The sequence below is a fragment of the Nicotiana sylvestris genome, chromosome 8, assembly GCF_000393655.2.
Source record: "Nicotiana sylvestris chromosome 8, ASM39365v2, whole genome shotgun sequence".
In the NCBI taxonomy this organism is placed as follows: Eukaryota; Viridiplantae; Streptophyta; class Magnoliopsida; order Solanales; family Solanaceae; genus Nicotiana; species Nicotiana sylvestris.
The window spans coordinates 30,943,738-30,962,414 of record NC_091064.1 but is presented as its reverse complement, the minus strand read 5'-3'; the positions used below and the strand labels follow the sequence as shown (position 1 = coordinate 30,962,414).

Genomic DNA, 18,677 nt, shown 5'->3' with positions numbered 1-18,677 from the left:
AAGTGAATTCTTTACTTGTGAGAAAGAAATTTAAAAAAATGGAGAAAAGAAAGTTAGCTGAGAAAGATGCAGCAGATGATAAGGGTAAACAGATTGAGAAGAAAAAAGGGAGACATGGATGCTCAGGGATAGAAAGGGTAGTATAAGTGAGGAACCTGGTTCCTTACAGAAGCAAAAGGTTGAGTAATTAGGTTTGGAGAGGTAGACGACTCTTAAGTTTCAAAAAGTGTTGTAAGGTAAAGTATTGACTTTAATATTGTAGAACGATGGAGGAACTTCTTGATATTGTTGATTTCCAAAAATAGATACACCTCTTTGTTCCTCCAAGTCCGAACATTTATGAAGAAGAAGTAAAAACTTCTATGTTTCCTGTGATACTCTGATGCTATATGTGCATGGGACTGAGTTTGTTCTTGATGAGAAGAAGCTTGGGGAGATTCTTGGTGATCTGATTGATGGTTCAGCTTACTCAGATAGGTTGAGAACTAGGTCCTAGTGGACCCTTGGAAAAATAGAATGCTAAGTTGAAGCGTGAGAATGAAAGATTGAGGAAACATGTGGAGGAACTGAGATAGTAGATGATCATTGATCAAAGGAGAGTAAATGAACAAATGGACAAGCTCATCAAGGCCTTAGCCCATTACTTTTCCTCCTGCCCATTGATCCATGTCTTTTACTCCTTCCAAATTCCCCTAAATTCTTATCTTCTTTTGATTCCTATATTTGATGACATTGGTACTTTAGTTGTTTAAATTGTCATATTATGTATTGTTGAAACTACTGTGCTTTTATTGTAATTACTCTACTATGGGCAATCACTCTATTTTGTGCAATGACATTCACTTGTTGTTCTTGTTATTGTTTATGCTGTGTTGCCCAAGTGGCATGAGCTATTGTTGTTGAACTTCTTTTTGGATGTGCTTCTTCTGTTATTCTTTTCAATGATGCCAAAAGGGGGAAGTCATGTAGGTGTTAACATGGGGGAGAAATATAATCAAATTGATATGTTGTGTTGTGCATGCAAGATAGCTCTGCTTTGCGAGGGGAACGTTCCAGATAATATGTTGATTATAGGTCTAATCCGCAGGGAAACATGTGAGGAATCTGGTTCTCAAGGGGAATATTAATTTTGGGTTTGTAATCATCAAAAAGGGGGAAATTGTTCTAAGTTACGCTATATCATGTTTTGATGATGACAAATGTTGTCAAAGAACTGGGTACGAACCAGATGTGATTAGTAGATGTAAGGAATCTTATTCTTAGGGGGATATTAATTTTGTGTTTGTCATCATCAAAAAAAGGAAAATTGATAAGTTATGGTATTTTGAGTTTTGATAATTTACCAAACAATCTTGAGGAACCAGTTGTGATCAGTTCCTTAGATTTGGTTCTTAGGGGGATAGCTGATTCGTAGGGTGAACAATGTGGAGATCTGGTTCTCAATGGGAATATCAATTCTAAGTTTGTCATCATCAAAAGGGGAGAAATTGATATGTTACAAGTACTTTGGGAGTAAGTACTTTACTTTATATTTTAATGATCTAACAAACTTATCATGCAGAACCAGATAAGGAGCCTGTTACACATTTACAAAACCTTGAGATCACAAAGCTCCAGGTTAGGATCCAGCGTGGGATATAACTCAACTCGTCAGACTGAAAGGAGCAATTGAGGGAACATGTCCCTACTAGTTCCCGAGGAGACTGTATGAAGTCAACTCTCCAGCTGGAAATTACTGCCTGCACACGCTACTGTACAGGAACAGTGCAGTAGTAAACTTTCTTTGGAAGGCTTTTTACCTATCTTGCTTACATCATTGTAAGTGATGTCACATATGTATAAATAGAATTAAGGAAGGTAAAACAACTTACTTTATGAGAGAACAATATAAGGATAATACAATTAAGTTCCCTTGCATTCAAAATAACTAGTCAGATGTCTGAGTCAATTCTCAATGAAATCAGATAAGGAAATAGCAGAGGAACTAGATAGGGATCAGTTTCCCTCGTCATTGTACAGTCAACTCTATAGCTGTAAAAGCTGCTACACTGTACCATCTGGTAGGCTGCTGCACTGTACCATCTGGCAGCAGTACAATAACACAGTTGTAGCTTGTTAAGACCAAGCTAAAGGGCACTTTATTGCATCATACTTTATGACATCACACACACATATTATCAACATGAGGAATTTTATCATTCTAACACTTGCAAAATCAAAAGAAAATATTCTCTCAAGTGCTAGCCACAACCTCTCTCAAGAACAAAGCTGCTACAACGTCAAGGACCAGATCCAAAGATTGAAGATATCTTAAGTCCTTAGGTTTGTTGAGTCTTTGTTATTTGTTCTTCATTTGTAACTCCTGCTTAGCTTAGTTAGAAGCATTGTGTAGGAAACCCTTTATAAATCATAAACCCTTGTGTTTGTGTCTTGTCTAGAGTTAGTCGAGCTGTGAAGTCTTTGTAATAGAGTTATTACAAAGTGGCTTGTAATAGTGTTGTTACAAGTTAGTGAGTGATTAAGTCTTTGTAATAGAGTTATTACAAAGTGGCTTGTAATAGTGTAGTTATAAGTCAGTGAGGGATTAAGAGGTTAATTCCTAGGTTACAATAGGTTGTAATCTAAAGATTGATCAGTAGTGAAGTTGAAATCCTACAAGGGTAGGTTGTGGGTTTTAATTTCGTTGAGCTTGGAGTTTTTCACGTAAAATTCCTCTGTGTTTTTTATTTACTGCCAATTTACTGTGGGAACAAATAGAAAACCTGATCCCCTATACTGACAGTCTGTTGCTTACAGTGGCAACCGATGTAGGACCCGGTTCTCTATACAGTTTGGTGGACGCTTAGTTTCTATCAGTTGTTGTTTGACGCATTTGAGAGTTCGAGCAGGTTCGTATTATGATTACATACTTAATGGTGTAACTGAACGGGGTCCCGAGGAGCTGGGGTGTGTTTCGGACCACCCAGAGCTAAATCTGAGAAACCAAATTTTTCAGTTATGGTTTCCTTCTTCGCAAATGCAGGAGGGCCATTGCGTTCGCAAAGAAGGATTTTGGGCAGTGGACAAATAACCCTTCGTGTTCGCAGTCAATCTCACACATTTTCGAAGCTTGGTGAGACTAGGTCTTCGCGTTCGCGAACCCCACTCGTGTTCGCGTAGGAGAAATGGGGCCGGGGAGGGCCAGTAGACTTTTCTCTTCGCGTTCGCGAAAAGGGTATCGCAATCATGATGCCATGTCAGTGTAGGCCTTCGCGAACGCAAGGCTTCTTCCGTGTTCGCGAAGAAGACCGTCACAGCTGGGTAGAACCTTGTTTTAAATACGGGACTTAGACATTTTTCTCTCCTTTTTCACAAACTTGGGCGATTTTGGAGCTTCAAAAAAGGGGGATTTCAACCTAGATATTGAGAGTAAGTAATTCCTACCTAATGTGAGTTTAATACATAGATTATTGGTAGATTTAACATGTAAATTAGTGAAATTCATGTGTTAGATGGAAAACCTGGGTTGTTGATAAAAATGGGATTTAACCACAAAATCGGTTATGGAATTTAGTGAAAATCATATATTTGAGTTCGTGAGATTATGGGTAACAACTTTCTTCAAAAAGTTTTGGAATCCGGGCACATGGGCCCGGCGGTAAATTTTAGGAATCTTGCATTTAGGATTGGGTAATCACATTAATAGTTGGAATATAAACTTTCGAAGATGTATTGATTAATTTATATACTATTTGGTTAGTTTTGGATTGTTCAGCACCAAATTAAGGGTTTGAGCAAAAATCTTGGACCAGAAAGTAGGCTTAAGGATAAGGTAAGTCCCCTTTTTAACCTTGTAAGAGGGAATTAACCCCATACGTGAATTATAATTAATATGTGCTCCTATATGTGGGGGCTTCGTACGTACGAGGTGACGAGAGTCCATACGTAGCTACTAATAATGCTATAGTCTAGGACCCATACCATGCGATGATAAAAGAATTTGGAAATTGATAAAAGAATTTTTAAATGTTAAATTCACTTACTTGAAATTGTGAATGGAACACTTAACTATTAATTAGAATTTATGTTTTCTTTAAAATATTTTCTATTTGTGGAGCGGGCCGAATGCCTCGGTAGCAGATAGATGCATCTATGGTTTGTGTCATTCGACCCTCGGTAGTGCACAGTTCAAATATTACGTTGGATCGGGTCGTACGACCTCAGCATAATTTGCGCATGATAAATCTTTGGAATCCATTTATAATTGATATTGCTCATTTACTTGAGACATAAATTGTTAAATGATGGAAAGTTAACTTGAGATATATTCTTAGCGGAAAAAAGTGCTTATTATACCTGTTTTTGAGTTCTTTGTTATATTTATGTAACTCATGCTTAGATATTATTTTGACATGTTATCATTAGCCCATGGTAAACGTCAAAGTCAATCTCTCGTCAATACTTTTTCGAGGTTAGACTTGATACTTACGGGGTAAATGTTGTTTATGCACTCACGCTACACTTCTACATTTAAATATGTCGGATCTGAGGCAGATGCATCTGGATATTAGTCTGGCATACATACTTGATCCCTGTTACGAGACTACATAGTGTGCTGCCCTTCCGAGCCGTTTTGCAGTAGCCGGAGTCTTTCTTTTGTAATTGTTCTGTCTATGTCATTTTAGACAGTAGATTAGAAATCTTTTGCATATTGTACTAGTATCTCATACACTTGTGACACCATATCTTGGCACACACTAGTAGGCTTGTGGTTTTGGTTTTATTTTTACGGTTATGATTTCATTTAGCTGCTTTCGTTTTAATTATTTTAAATCGGCTATTCATTAAATTTTTTAAATTTAGGAAAGTTATTTACTTGAAAAACTCATTAAAATGGAAAATCACTAGTTTGTTCACTGTTGGCTTGCCTAGCAACGGTGTTGGGTGCGATTACGACCTAAAATAGAATTGGGTTGTGACACTCGAAATATGCACAAATAAATTAAATAAACGATCTTTGAAATTTACGTGAACAAATCTCAAAGGAGCATGATCTCTGAATCACATAGATAATTTTACCAGAGAGACGCTTGTATAGATTTAGAAAGGAAAATCCTTCTATGGATTTATGGAAGTAATAGTACTCCTTCTTAACACACAAGAATTTTTCTTTTATTGGAAAGGTGGCATATCTTTGCAAGTTTATCAAAATTGATTTTCAACAGATGCAAGGCAAAAAGAAATTTAAAAGTTGATCATTCACAAGCCACACTTCGAATAAGATTTACGTGAACAAGTCTCAAAGGAGCACTTCCTTACGGGCCTCATCATTCGTACTTCAACTCCCATCTTCAAGTTTGGGAAAGCATACACACCAAACAAAACATGAAGCAGGGGAATTTGTAAATATAAAAATTTTAGGATTCTATTTGTCACGACCCAAAACTACCCTATCGTGATGGCGCCTATCGTGGAACTAGGCAAGCCGACTCTTTAACAAAAAGAACGCAATATTTCATTTTCAAAGATAAATTCATGGTATTTAATAATAAAACTCATAAAGAACATCTGAATAACAAAAGTGGGAAAAGAAAAGTCCGACATCGGGGTGTCACAAGTCATGAGCATCTACTAAGAACTATCCGATAATACTAAGACTAATACAGTCTGGAAAACAACTAATAACATCTATAGGAAGATAGGAGGGAGAAGAGTAGGGCTGTGATCGCCATGCAGCTTGTAAGCACGTGATTTTTGCCCTATATGAGAATTACTCCCAAAAAATTCAAAAATAAAATGATTTTTCTTTGGTGTACAATTTTGTGATATTTTGAAGAATTATTTGTATTTGTCTGTGCGTGTTTATTCGCTAAATTAATAAAAAATACAAAAATATGTCGCATTTTGCATGTAGGATTTAATTCTACAATTGTTAGTAATTAAAATTGTTTTACAAAAATTAAAAATTACAAAAATAGGCATCGTTTGCATTTTTAGCATTTAATGTCCAAATATACAATTTTATGCTTAATTAATACTTAATTGTGCGTTAATTGTTATTGGGAGTTAATTTGCGCCTTTATAACTTAATTTAGTTCTTAATAATAGTTTAAGTATTTTTATAATTTAGTTTTAGAAAAATAAAAGAAGAAAAGAGAGCGAAAATATAAAGAAAGTCGGAATTGGGCCTCTTCTTCAATTTCAAGCTATAGGCCCAAAAAATGGCTCAATCTTCCCTACGACCCAGTCCATTTCGAACTGGGTCGACCCAGTCCATTAACCCAACACCCCTTCTTCATTTTTGTCCAACACAAAACAAAACCAAAAAAAATAAAAAAATAAAAAGTGAATTATCACTATTAATAGTTTTATTTTTTGTTTTTTTATATATATAAAAAAAACCGAAAATATTTTATTTTATTTATTATTTTTATTTAAAAAAAAAATATATATATATATATAGTAATTTCGGAAATGATTTTAAAAAAATAAAAAATAAAAAAATAAAAAAATGTAAAAGAATGTAGAAAATTTAAAAAAAAAAGTAAAAAGTTTTAAAAAATTTAAAAGTAAAAGAAGGTTGGAATTAAAAAATAAATATAAAGATATCTGAAAATTTAAAAAATTTAAAGTAATTGAAAGTAGCATTTTTAAAAGAAAAAGAAAAGATAGTGGTTTATTTTTTAAAGAAAAGTTAAATAAAGTGAGATTCTCTTTTAAAAAAATAAAAAGTGGGATTTTAAATAAGATAAAGTAATTAAAGTTGGAATTTTAAAAATAAAAGTAAATAAAGGTGGGATTTCTTTTTCTAAAAAAATAAAAGCAATTTGTAAGTGGGATTTCTTTTAATTAAAAAAATAATAAAATAATAAAAAACAAATCTGAAAATTTCGAAAATTTTGCTATAAATAGAAGAGAAAATTTAGGAAGAAGGGTGGAAAAAAAGAGGAAAAACTAGATAGAGAGAAGAAAAAAAGAGGGGGCGGAGTGAGAAGTATACACCCGATATACATTCTGGATACACTGAATATACAGGGGCAGAATTCATTTTGGAGAGTTTTGAAGTTGAAAAAGAATAGTTACTGTTTCATTGCCTCGCTTAAGATCTGAAATAGTCAGAACCTTCCTGCCTTTTACTTCTTCTCTATACTTGGAGTCGTTTATAGTCTCCTGGGTTTTCTACTATTCCTACTGTTACTGGTCTATTCCTGTGTTGCTGGACTGTCGTTGTTGTGCTACATTGTTACTACTGTTGCTGCTTCTCAGCTTCATCTTCTCTTGTTTTCCAATACCAGGTACACGAATGTAATACTAGTTATTGCAAGCTAAAAATGTGGAAGCATGAATACATATGAAGAATCGAATTTTGAAGTTTTAATTTCGCTTTTTCTCTGTTCCTTTTATTGATTGTATTTAGGCTATTTTATGTATTATTGAATAATAATTGGAATAAGAGAAAATAACATAAGTTAGTCTTTAATGAATCGGCTTGGCAAAACGGGTTAATTCACTAGCTATGAAGGTTCTAAGATTATCAACAGTAGGTTAATTGTGAACAAGTACTTAAATTTAGCTAAGGCATGAATTTGAACTAAATTTCGTGAATTAGGTATTAAGGCATGATTTGAGTTCAAACAAAATTAGAAGAACGTTTAAGTCTAATAAACTTTCTATTAAGCTTTAGTAATTATGGTTAAATCCAGTTTCAAATGGTTGTGAATAATTAATTTCAATAGTTTTTTTTATATATATAACAATGCGAGCTTCAATCTAACTATATTTGATTCTTTTGAATATTAGTTGTCAAATTTTTATTTTATTTATAATTTCGAATTTTTTTAGTAAAATTCTTGTTCATCAATATTTGTATTAATATAGCAATTAGTATGCCATGCTTTCTTAAATAAAAAAAAGCTCGTAATTAATTAGGATTTTCTTTATTTATTTTAGAGACTAATTTTAATAGAAAAGATGTAGTCGCTTTAGGATTTGTCCATTTAAAATAAATGAGATGAGCCTCGCCTAGTAAAATATATAGATTGTGGGGCCCTCACAAATGTATGTGTTAATTACTTAGAACTCGGGATCGGCCGCTTAGCGAACTTCACGGCCTTTTCTCAAAATAACCCTGCGCTAGTCGCTTTAGGCGCGTATTTAATAATGTTATCTCCTTAAACTCGGGTGCACATTTATGTGACCCAAATCCAAATCTCAACGAAATCGAAATGTGTCTCTAATCACGGGTACATTGATTGTGACGTGGTCTGAGATGTATTTCCATGACATTGCAAATTCTTTTTAATAATGAATGAGACGAGCCTCGACAAACAAAAAATGCACAAGCTGCGGGGCCCTCTAAATGTATATATTAAAATACTTAGAATTCGAGGACAGGCCGTTTAGCGAATTTTACGGCCTTCCCCAAAATAACAAGACGCTAGTTGCTTTAGGCGCGCCTTTAATAATTTATTTTCCTTAACTCGGGTGCACATTTATGTGACCCAAATCCAAATCTCAACCGAGTCGAGATATGCCAAACAACTACGGGTGCATTGATGTAACGTGGTTCGAGATATGTTTCCACGACGTTGCAATTCTCGTAAAATAATAACAATAAGTAAGAAAGCGGTAAAAAGATAAAATTTTGCACATAAGTTCATATTTGTATAAAATCAGATAATCAAGCCGAATATAACAGTTGAGCGACCGTGCTAGAACCACGGAACTCGGGAATGCCTAACACCTTCTCCCGGGTTAACAGAATTCCTTATCCGGATTTCTGGTGCGCAGACTGTAATATGGAGTCATTCTTTTCCTCGATTCGGGATTAAAATTGGTGACTTGGGACATCCTAAATCTCCCAAGTGGCGACTCTGAAATAAATAAATGAATCCCGTTTCGATTGTCCTTTAATTGGAAAAAACTCCCTTGTACCCTCGCGGGTATGTAAAAAGGAGGTGTGACACAGCTACCTTGCTAACTCCAACAGATCCGCGACTGATGAAATCAACACTTGCTAGCACGTCCAACAATCCCTGGATCTGCGCACAAGGTATATGGAGTAATGTGAGTATACCAACTCAGTAAGTAATAACAGTAAATAAAGATTGAGCAGTAGTGACGAGCAAAAAAACACATAAAGTCCACATCATGAAATCTTAAAAATTACAACATGCTTTCAAATCAGTACGTGAGTCAAATCATCTCATTTTAAAATCCAAATTTCAGTAAAAATCATTTGAAGATATTTTTCAGCAGTTTCAACAAAGGCTCAATGCAAAAAAAAGTAAAAGCGATGAAATTCGTAAACACCCCTTGGGCAAAACATCAAACATAAGCAGCTCTTCGGGCAGAATATCACTCAAATACAGCCCATCGGGCAAACCTCAGAGTCACTCGTATACGGCCCCTCGGGCATATCTCATATCACTCACTCAGGGTACCCGGGCTCACTGGGGGTGTGTAAACTCCGGAGGGGTTCCTTCAGCCCAAGCTCTATAACAAGCCACCTCGTGGGGTAAATCAATCAGGCCATCGATCTCACTCAGTCATGAATCAGTAATAACATGCCACACCGTGCATACCGATCCCATAAATAGCGAAATAGGCCCTCAGCCTCACTCAGTCATAAACGTCTCAAGCCACTTGGGCTATTAGTAAAACACAGAGTGCTCAGCCCAAAATAACATTTTATATGCGTCAAAACAGAGTGATAAAAATTGAGTTATGAAATCAGTAAATATAGCGTGACTTAGTATAGATTTTCAATCAAAACAATGAGAAAATAATAAGAAAAAGGCCCTTAAGCGTCCAAACAGCTCTGGCACAAGACCCAAATATGGCATTCAGCCCAATTTACAGAAATTCTTTCTAAAGCACATACGTATCATATAGTTTCAACCAAATACGCAACTTATAGTTTCTACAGGGCGGACCAAGTCACAATCCCCAACGGTGCACGCCCACATTCCCGTCATCTAGCATGTGCATCACCTCAAAATAGTAAAGCGACAAAAAATCAGGGATTTCATACCCTTAGGACTAGATTTACAATCATTACTTACCTCAAACCGGTCAAATCCCTACTCTACGATGCTCTTGCCCCTCGACTCGGCCTCTAATCACTCTGAATCCATTAACAACCAGAACAATACCATTAATATATGCTAATGGAATGAATTCCACAAGAAAAACTATCAAATTAGCCATAAAACCCGAAATCCACTCAAACCCAGCCTCCGGACCCACATTTCGAATTCCGAGAAAAATCACAAAACTAGAAAGTCCTTTCACTCATAAGTCCAACCATACCAAATTTATCAAAATCTGACCCCATTTGACTCCTCAAATCCCAAATCAAACCTTCAAATTCCCAAGCCCTAATCCCTTCACTTTCATCCCTAATTACTACTAATTACACGCTTAAACAAGTGAAAATCACAATAATCACGAGTATCAAGCTCAAGTAACCTACCTCAATGAAAACCCCCTTGATTCCCTTTCCAAAACTCTCCAAAAGCTTCAAAATTCGAATAGCAATGGTGAAGAATACCCAAATATTCGCGAGGGTCGAATTTATACCTTCTGCCCAGGCATTTCCGCACCTGCGGTCAAAAAAGCGCACATGCGGTGCCGCTTCTGCGGTCGCCCCACCGCACCTGCGGTCCCGCAGGTGTGCTCCACCTTTCGCACCTGTAGTCCTATATCAGCCTTCCAATTCCCGCAGATGTGGTTCTCCACATTTGCGACCGTCGCACCTGCGGTCCCACTCCGTAGGTGCGGAAACATCCGAAGCAATAGCTTCAGCTGCACAATTCCATTTCCAAATCCTCCGTTAACCATCCGAATTCATCCCGAGGTACTCGGAACCTCCACCAAAAATACTAACAAGTCAAATATCAACATTAAAACTTAGTCGAACCTTCGGAACACTCAAAACAATATCAAAACACCAAATTACCCTCGGATTCAAGCCTAAGAACTTCTAAACTTCTCAATTTCGCAAACGATGTCGAAACCTACCAAACCTCATCTGAATGACCTAAAATTTTGCGCGCACATCAAAAATGATATTACGAACCTACTCCAACTTCTGAAATTCCATTCTAACCCCGATATAAAAATTTTCACTGCCGACCGAAAAATCGCCAAGTTTCCAATTTCGCCGATTTAAGCCTAATTATACCACGGACCTCCAAATCACATTCCGGTCGTGCTCCCAAGCCAAAAATCACCTAACAGAGCTAACCGAACCATCAGAATTTACATCCGAGATCATTTACACATAAATAAACATCCGGTTAATTTTCCAACTTAAACTTCTAAATAGGAGAGTATGTGTCTTCTTCCACACCGAAACCACTCCGGACCCAAACCAACCAACACGATACAATGAAATACAGTTGAGGAACACATAAGGGAGCAAAAATGGGGGAAACGGGGCTATAACTCATGAAACGACCGGCTGGGTCGTTACAATATTCAGGTTGCTTAGAGGCTACTCTACCAATTTCCTAATATTGAGGCTACTCTAACCCTAGGCCACTCCTATAAAAAGGTTTATATATTACCTTAAAAAGTATATCGAAAATTCATATCATATCAGCAATTCCATAAAACTTTCGGAATATGGACAAAGAGCTCAAAAATACGATCATTGAAATTCCATTATACTCTTGGAATATTCATTAAGAGATTAAAGACATGTTTCTTGATCATAAAATATGTCAAGGAGATTTATATCAAGCTATGTTAGAGAAATATGCTACTAATACCCTCAATTACGGATAACAAATCGGAGGGAAGAATCAAGGGATAAACAGAGTTGTAACGCGTAATCAAAAGAGATATGCAAATCAAAAGAGATATGCAAACCAATTCTACCCTTCATCTCTTCCTCTTGAAAATCAAAAGATACAAATTTCAAAATCAACGGATGCGATAGCCTTCAAAAAAGAGATATGCAGCGCTGTTAAGAATTTATCTCAAGGTAGTGACTTGCATAGGTAATTTTACTACAGAGAAGCTTGTACTGATTTGGAAAGGAAAATTCTTCTTTGAAATTATGAAAGTAGATGTTAAGGGTGGTAAATCTAACCTAAAACTATTTGACCCACACAACCGACCCAAGTTTTAATGCGTTTGGGCTTGGATAATTTTGAAAACAAGCTGTTTTGGGCTAGCCCAAGTTAACCCATCAGAAATCATCAGCATAAATGGACCCATGATGATGCCCAACCTTGATCCATAAAATTGCTTAATCTTAGAGTTCTACCTTGACCCATGTGCTGAAAAATATTTTCTAACTTCTTCATGTCTAGTTGGTTTAAATATTTAACAATTATTTTCTTTATGAATTTATTTTTCTCCAATTGGAGAAAAAATATTTTTCCGAAAATATTTTTCCTATCAAGAGAAGAAAAAATATTTTCCAAAACTCTCGTTCAACCTTCCAAAAACAACTATTGTTGACAAATATAATTATCAAACATGAAAAAAATTTGAAAATAAAGAAAAAATATATTATCACAACAGAAAAAATAACAAATAAAATTTATATCAATAAAAGAAAGGACGAGTACTGAGCTTTTCTTTAGGTATCACAATAATATAGAAGAAAGTACTCATTTTATTGAAATGAAAGAAAATACTTTTTCTATATCATAAAAAGAAAATATTTATTTTGTTGAAATAAAAAAAATATTCTATCTACAATATTAAAAGAATGTACTCTAAATTATTTCTACTTTGGGGTGGGTGGGATTTCGGGGGTATGGTGGGGGTTGGGGTGGGTGGGAAGTTCTAATTTTACTACCTTTTTATTATTTTGATGTTTGTTAGTATTATAAGATGAAGAACTATTAAATAAAATTCTAAATCCAAATTGAAGAAATAAGTCATTTGGCGTGAATTGAAGATTATTCCAAAACACAAGATAAGTTTTATATATACTTGTTTAAAAGTTGAGAATATTGCAAAGATTTGAGTAGATTTAGGCGGGTTGGATTACAACCTACTGTTTAGCCCATCTTAACCCAAGTGAACTTTGGGCAGGGTTGGACAATGAACCATTTAATAAGTTAGTCCATCTTGACCAGCCCAAATACCACCCAAATAACCCATTTGTCAACCCTAGAGGCAGTACTCTTTCTTGACACACAAGGAGTTTTCTTTTATTGGAAAGGTGGCATATCCTTGCACGTTTGTGAAATTGATTTCCAACAGATTCAAGGCAAAATGAAATTCAAAAGTCGAATATTCACGAGCAACAATTCGAAGAAGATTTACGTGAACAAGTCTTAAAGGAGCACTTCCTTGCGGGCCTCATTATTGGTAATTCAAGTCTACTCTTCAAATTTCGGCAAGCCTATACTCTAGATAAAACCTGAAGTAGGGGGAATTTGTATTCATCAAAATTTTAGAAGTATTAAAATTGTTGTTTGGAGGCTACTCTATCAATACCCTAACTTTGAGGCTACTCTGACCGTAAGCCACTCCTATAAAAAAAAGTTATATATTTCCTTAAAAAATCATCTCAAAAATTGAGATCATCTCAGCAATTTCATAAATACTCGGATTATGCACAAAGAGATCAAATACAAGATTTATGAAATTTCATAATACTCTTGGAATATTCATTAAAAGATCAAAAACATGCTTCTTGATCATCAATTATGTTAAGGAGATGTATATCAAGCTATGTTCGAGAAATATGCTACTGAGACCCACGAATTACAGATAATAAATCAGAGGGAAGAATCAAGGATAAATAGAGTTGTAACCCGTAATATTATGAATCAAATTCTTTTTTCTTGATAGTTGTTTGTGACCACAGTTTTATTTTTCTGCACAAATTTATTGCAACCAAATTGGCACACCTTGTAAGACCAATTTTACCCTTCATCTCTTCGTCTTGGAAATCAAAAACTATAACTTTCAAAATCAACTAATGCGGTAGCCTTCAAAAAAGAGATATGCAGCATTGTTAAGAATTTATATCAAGGTAGTGACTCTCATAAGTAATTTTACTAGAGTGATACTTGTATAGATTCAGAAAGAAAAATTCTTCTATAGAATTATGGAAGTAGCAGTTAGGGGTGGCAAAACAAACCCAAACTTATTTAAGACGCCCAACCAGCCCAAGTTTTAATAGGTTTGGGCTTGGATGATTTTGAAAATAGGCTGTTTTGGGCTAGCCTATGTTAACCCATAAAAAATCATCAGTCCAAATGGATCCATGATAATGCCAAACCTTGACCCATGAAAATGCTCAAAGAGTTCTACTTTGACCCATGTGCTGAAAAAGATTTTCTAATTTTTTCATGTTTGGTTGGTTTAAATATTTGAAAAATATTTTCTTTACGACTTCCTTTTTCTCCAATTGGAGAAATTGTTTCTCCGAAAATATTTTCCCTATAAAGAGAAGGGAAAATATTTTCTAACACCAGGGTCGTTGTTGTTGAAAAAAATAATCATCAAACATGAAAATAATTTGAAAATTAAGAAGGAACACATTATAAGAACAGAAAAAGAACAAATAATATTTATATCAATAAAAGAAAGGACGAGTACTGAGTTATTCTTTAGGTATCACAATAAAATAAAAAAAGTACTCATTTTATTGAAATGAAAGAAAGTACTTTTTCTACATCATAAAAAGAAAATATTCATTTTGTTGAAATAAAAACAATACTTTATCTACAACATTAAAAGAAAGTACTCTAATTGTTTTTCTATCTAAGGGTGGGTGGAGGTTTGGGGGGGGGGGAAGGTGGGGGTTTTGGGTGGAAAGTTCTAATTCTACTATATTTTAATTATTCTAATCTTTGTTAGTATTATAAGATGATGAACTATCAAATAAATTCTAAATCCAAATTGAGGAAAGAAATCATTTGGCATGAATTGAAATTTATTCCAATACATAAGATAATTTTTATGTATGCTTGTTTAAAAGTTGAGAATATTGCAAAGATTTGAGTCAATTTTGGACGGGTTGGGTTACAACCCACTATTTAGCTCATCTTAATCCAAGTGAACTTTGGGTTGGGTTAAGCGATAACTCATTTAATGAATCATCCCATCTTCACCGGCCAAAATACAACCCAAATAGCTTATTTGCCCGCCCCAGTAGCAGTACTCTTTCTTGGCACACACGAAATTTTCTTTTATTGGAAATGTGGCATATCCTTGCACGCTTGTGAAATTGATATCCAACAGATGCAAGGGAAAAAGAAATTCAAAAGTCAATTCACAAGCCACACTTCAAAAAAGATTTACGTGAACAAGTCTCAACGGAGCACTTCCTTGCGGGCCTCATCATTGGTACTTTAAGTCTCGTTTTCAAGTTTCGGCAAACCTACGCCCCAGACAAAATTTGAAGTGGGAGCATTTATAGAAATCAAAATTTTAGGAGTCTTAAAATTCTAATTAAGAGTCTATTCAGATTGCTTGGAGGCTACTCTACCGATAACCTAACTTTCTCGAACCGTAGGCCTCTCATATATAAAAGGTTATATATTTCCTTAAAAAAACATCTCAAAAATTGAGATCATCTCACTAATTTTATAAACTCTCGGAATATGCACAAAGAAATCAAATATAAGATCTATGAAATTCCATAATACTTTTGGAATATTCATTAAAAGATCAAAGGCATGCTTCTTGATCATCAAATACGTCAAGGATATATATATATATATATATATCAATGTTCGAGAAATACGCTACTAAGACCCTTGAATTACGGATAAAAATCGGAGGGGATATCAAGGGATAAAAAAAATTGTAGCCCGCAATGTTTATCGATAAAATTCTTTTTTCTTTATAATTGTTTGTGATTGTAGTTTTATTTTTCTGCTCAAATTTACTGCAAACACCTATATATATTGCAACTTTTAAATATAATCTTTATGCACAATCCCTACATTACTAATTCCTATATTATAAATATATCTTGCATTATTAATCCTTTAATTACAGTAGTTGCATCACTAACCCCGCATAATTTGCTTCTACACCAAATGGCCCCTTAGTTTAATGTTCATACCAAACGAAAGCAGGTAACGCCACTTGCTCGTTAGTTGTTAGCCTTATCAGCGGGAATTATTAAGATAACCACTAATTTGAATAATTATATTCACACGCATTACTGCATGCACGAAGTTTTTTTTCCTACCCGCTCACATTTGACTTTGAATCTTTCAAATTGCCAGTTAAAAGAACTTAGTCAAGTTGTATTTATTTTACATTACTAAGAAATGGGGTAAAAGAATTTTTTTTCCTCTAAAAAGTGCGACATAAGGGAGGTAAAGGCTGGTGGGTGTGTGTATATATAGTGACAAAGATTAACATGGAAAGTTCATATAGTGAGGAGTTTTGTTAAGATGACTGGTTTATCAACAATAATCTCCAAGAAAATAGTCAAACCCTTGTCTCCCACCCCATCAACTCAAAGATGGCACAAGCTTTCCCTTCTTGATCAAGGCATTGGTAACTTTTACATGGGCCTTGTGCTTTTCTACCCAAAACACCAAGTAGATACCTTCCAAATTGAACCAAAACAACTTTCTACACTTCTTGAAAACTCATTGTCAAAAGCATTAACTTATTACTATCCATGGGCGGGAAGTTTAAGAGACAATGCTACCATTGACTGTGATGATACTGGGGCTAAGTTCTTGGATGTTGAAGTGAATTGTCCAATGGATAAAGTTCTTTATCACCAAGATTCAAGCATAAAAAATATAGCATTTCCTCAAGGTGTACCCTTGAGAAATGCTGCAGATGGTGCCTGTTTAATTGTATCTCAACTCAGTCATTTTGAGTGCGGAGGAATAGCAATCAGTGTGTGTCTGTCACACAAAGTGGGCGATGCGCGCAGCGCCCTCTTCTTTGTGAGAGATTGGGCTGCATTAACTCGAGATCCAAACGCAGAACTAGTATGTCCTCCATATTTTGTCCAGGATTCCTTAATACCGTCACCGTCTGATGGTCCTCTTGCCTTCCCAGTAATCGTATCAAAACCAGAAGAACGTATAGAACTCGAAAAGAGGTTCTATTTTTCTGCCTCAAAGATAAGAGCTCTCAAAGATTTGGTGGCTGCTGAATCAGGCGTCGAAAATCCAACGACGACTGAGGTTGTCAGTGCACTTGTTTACAAAAGTGCTGCTATTGCCAACTTGGGTTCATCTCATGAGCAATCTCGGTTGATCCTACTATCAGATATACGAAAAGAAATTTCACATTCAGTATCATCAACATCCATCGGCAATATTCTCACAATCTTTTCCACACCAATCTATAACAACAAAGAAGACCTTAAGGTGTCAAAGTTAGTAGCCGACATAAGAAAGTCCAAACATGAGCTTTCCAACAGAGATAATTTTAAAGAAAATGATTGGGCTTCGGCGATGCTACATGCATATAAAACAGGAGATGGTACCTATCGCCAAATTAACTGTGATGTATACCGTTGTAGTAGTGCATCTAACATACCATTTAAAGATTTGGATTTTGGATGGGGAAAGCCTATTAGAGCAACCATGCCCAGCAGTCCATTTAGCAAGATGTTTTACATGATGAGTACACATGATAAAGGAATAGAAGTGATTATCAACTTGAATGAACAACAAATGTCCGCTTTTGAGAATGACAAGGACCTTCTCGAATTTGCTACTCCTGCTCATGTTGAGGACTAAGGGTGTAAAATGGGCTAGTTGGGCTGAATTTGAATTAGTCAAAATGGATTGAGTAAATAAATGAGCGGGTCATATGTTTTGTCAAGATAAGCTAAACAATGAATTATAACCAAGCTCGGTCTACTCTTATTAAGTTTTAATTTCTTTGTTTGTTTCCTTGTAATTTGTTTAATTATCAAACAAAACTAATAAAAAAGAAATTTTCTTTATTATAGTTATATTCATTCTGTTTCAATTTATGTGAACCAATTTGACTGAGCACGAAATTTAAGAAAAAAGAGAAGACTTTTGAACTTGTGGTGTAAAATGAGGCACATATATTTTTTGTGGCTATAAGTCGTTACATAAAGGTAAATTACTTCAAAATATGAAAATGAATTCTTTTTGACACAAACTAAAAAGAAAATAAATTAATATATAAATTGAAAAAGAGTGACGGCGTATAACATATCAAATCAAACTTTTTTTTTTTGGAAAATTATTTTGATAAGGATCATGGATTACATTGGGCTAATTTTAGATGGGCTGAATTAGACGGGTTAAAATAGCCTTACTTAATAACTCGCCCAACCTTGAACAGATTGTGCAAATAATATTTTCTTGGACTAATTTTGCAACTCCGAGGACGTTTTTTTAAGTATAAGAGAAATGTATTGAAGCTTTCAACAATAGTGGAAGTGAACAAATTCATACATGTGCACGACGTGACAAGGAGCTTATTCAATTTTTCTTCCCCTATTCGATTCATAAGTTTATAAATGCGTTTCTAAATTTATCCATTTGCTTTATGTTATATTGTTAATTTCTTGTAATTCACAAATTTTTTAGTATTTTTTTTTTCTCCTGATGCTTCGATTGGGACATGCCTCTCTACTCTACTATCCTTCGGACGATTTTATTCTTGTATTAGTGGAGAATAGATTCGTCATATGGGTCTATTAAATGGTAATATGTGTCGGCAAAGTAAAGAGTGACATGCAATAATCATATATGAAACACTCT

At 35.0% G+C, this 18,677-nt stretch overlaps 1 protein-coding gene across 1 annotated transcript; it reads left to right on the top strand.

The window, feature by feature from the left end:
* The first annotated feature begins 16,361 nt into the window (after positions 1-16,361).
* On the top strand, positions 16,362-17,675 carry LOC104238103 (acyltransferase Pun1-like). Its single transcript, XM_009792381.2, has one exon. It carries the CDS (start codon positions 16,362-16,364, stop codon positions 17,673-17,675), a length of 1,314 nt encoding a protein of 437 aa, XP_009790683.1.
* Positions 17,676-18,677: the final 1,002 nt, after the last annotated feature.

Coding starts and splice junctions, on each gene's coding strand:
- LOC104238103 (XM_009792381.2), top strand. CDS start 16,362: ATGACTGGTTTATCAACAATAATCTCCAAGAAAATAGTCAAACCCTTG.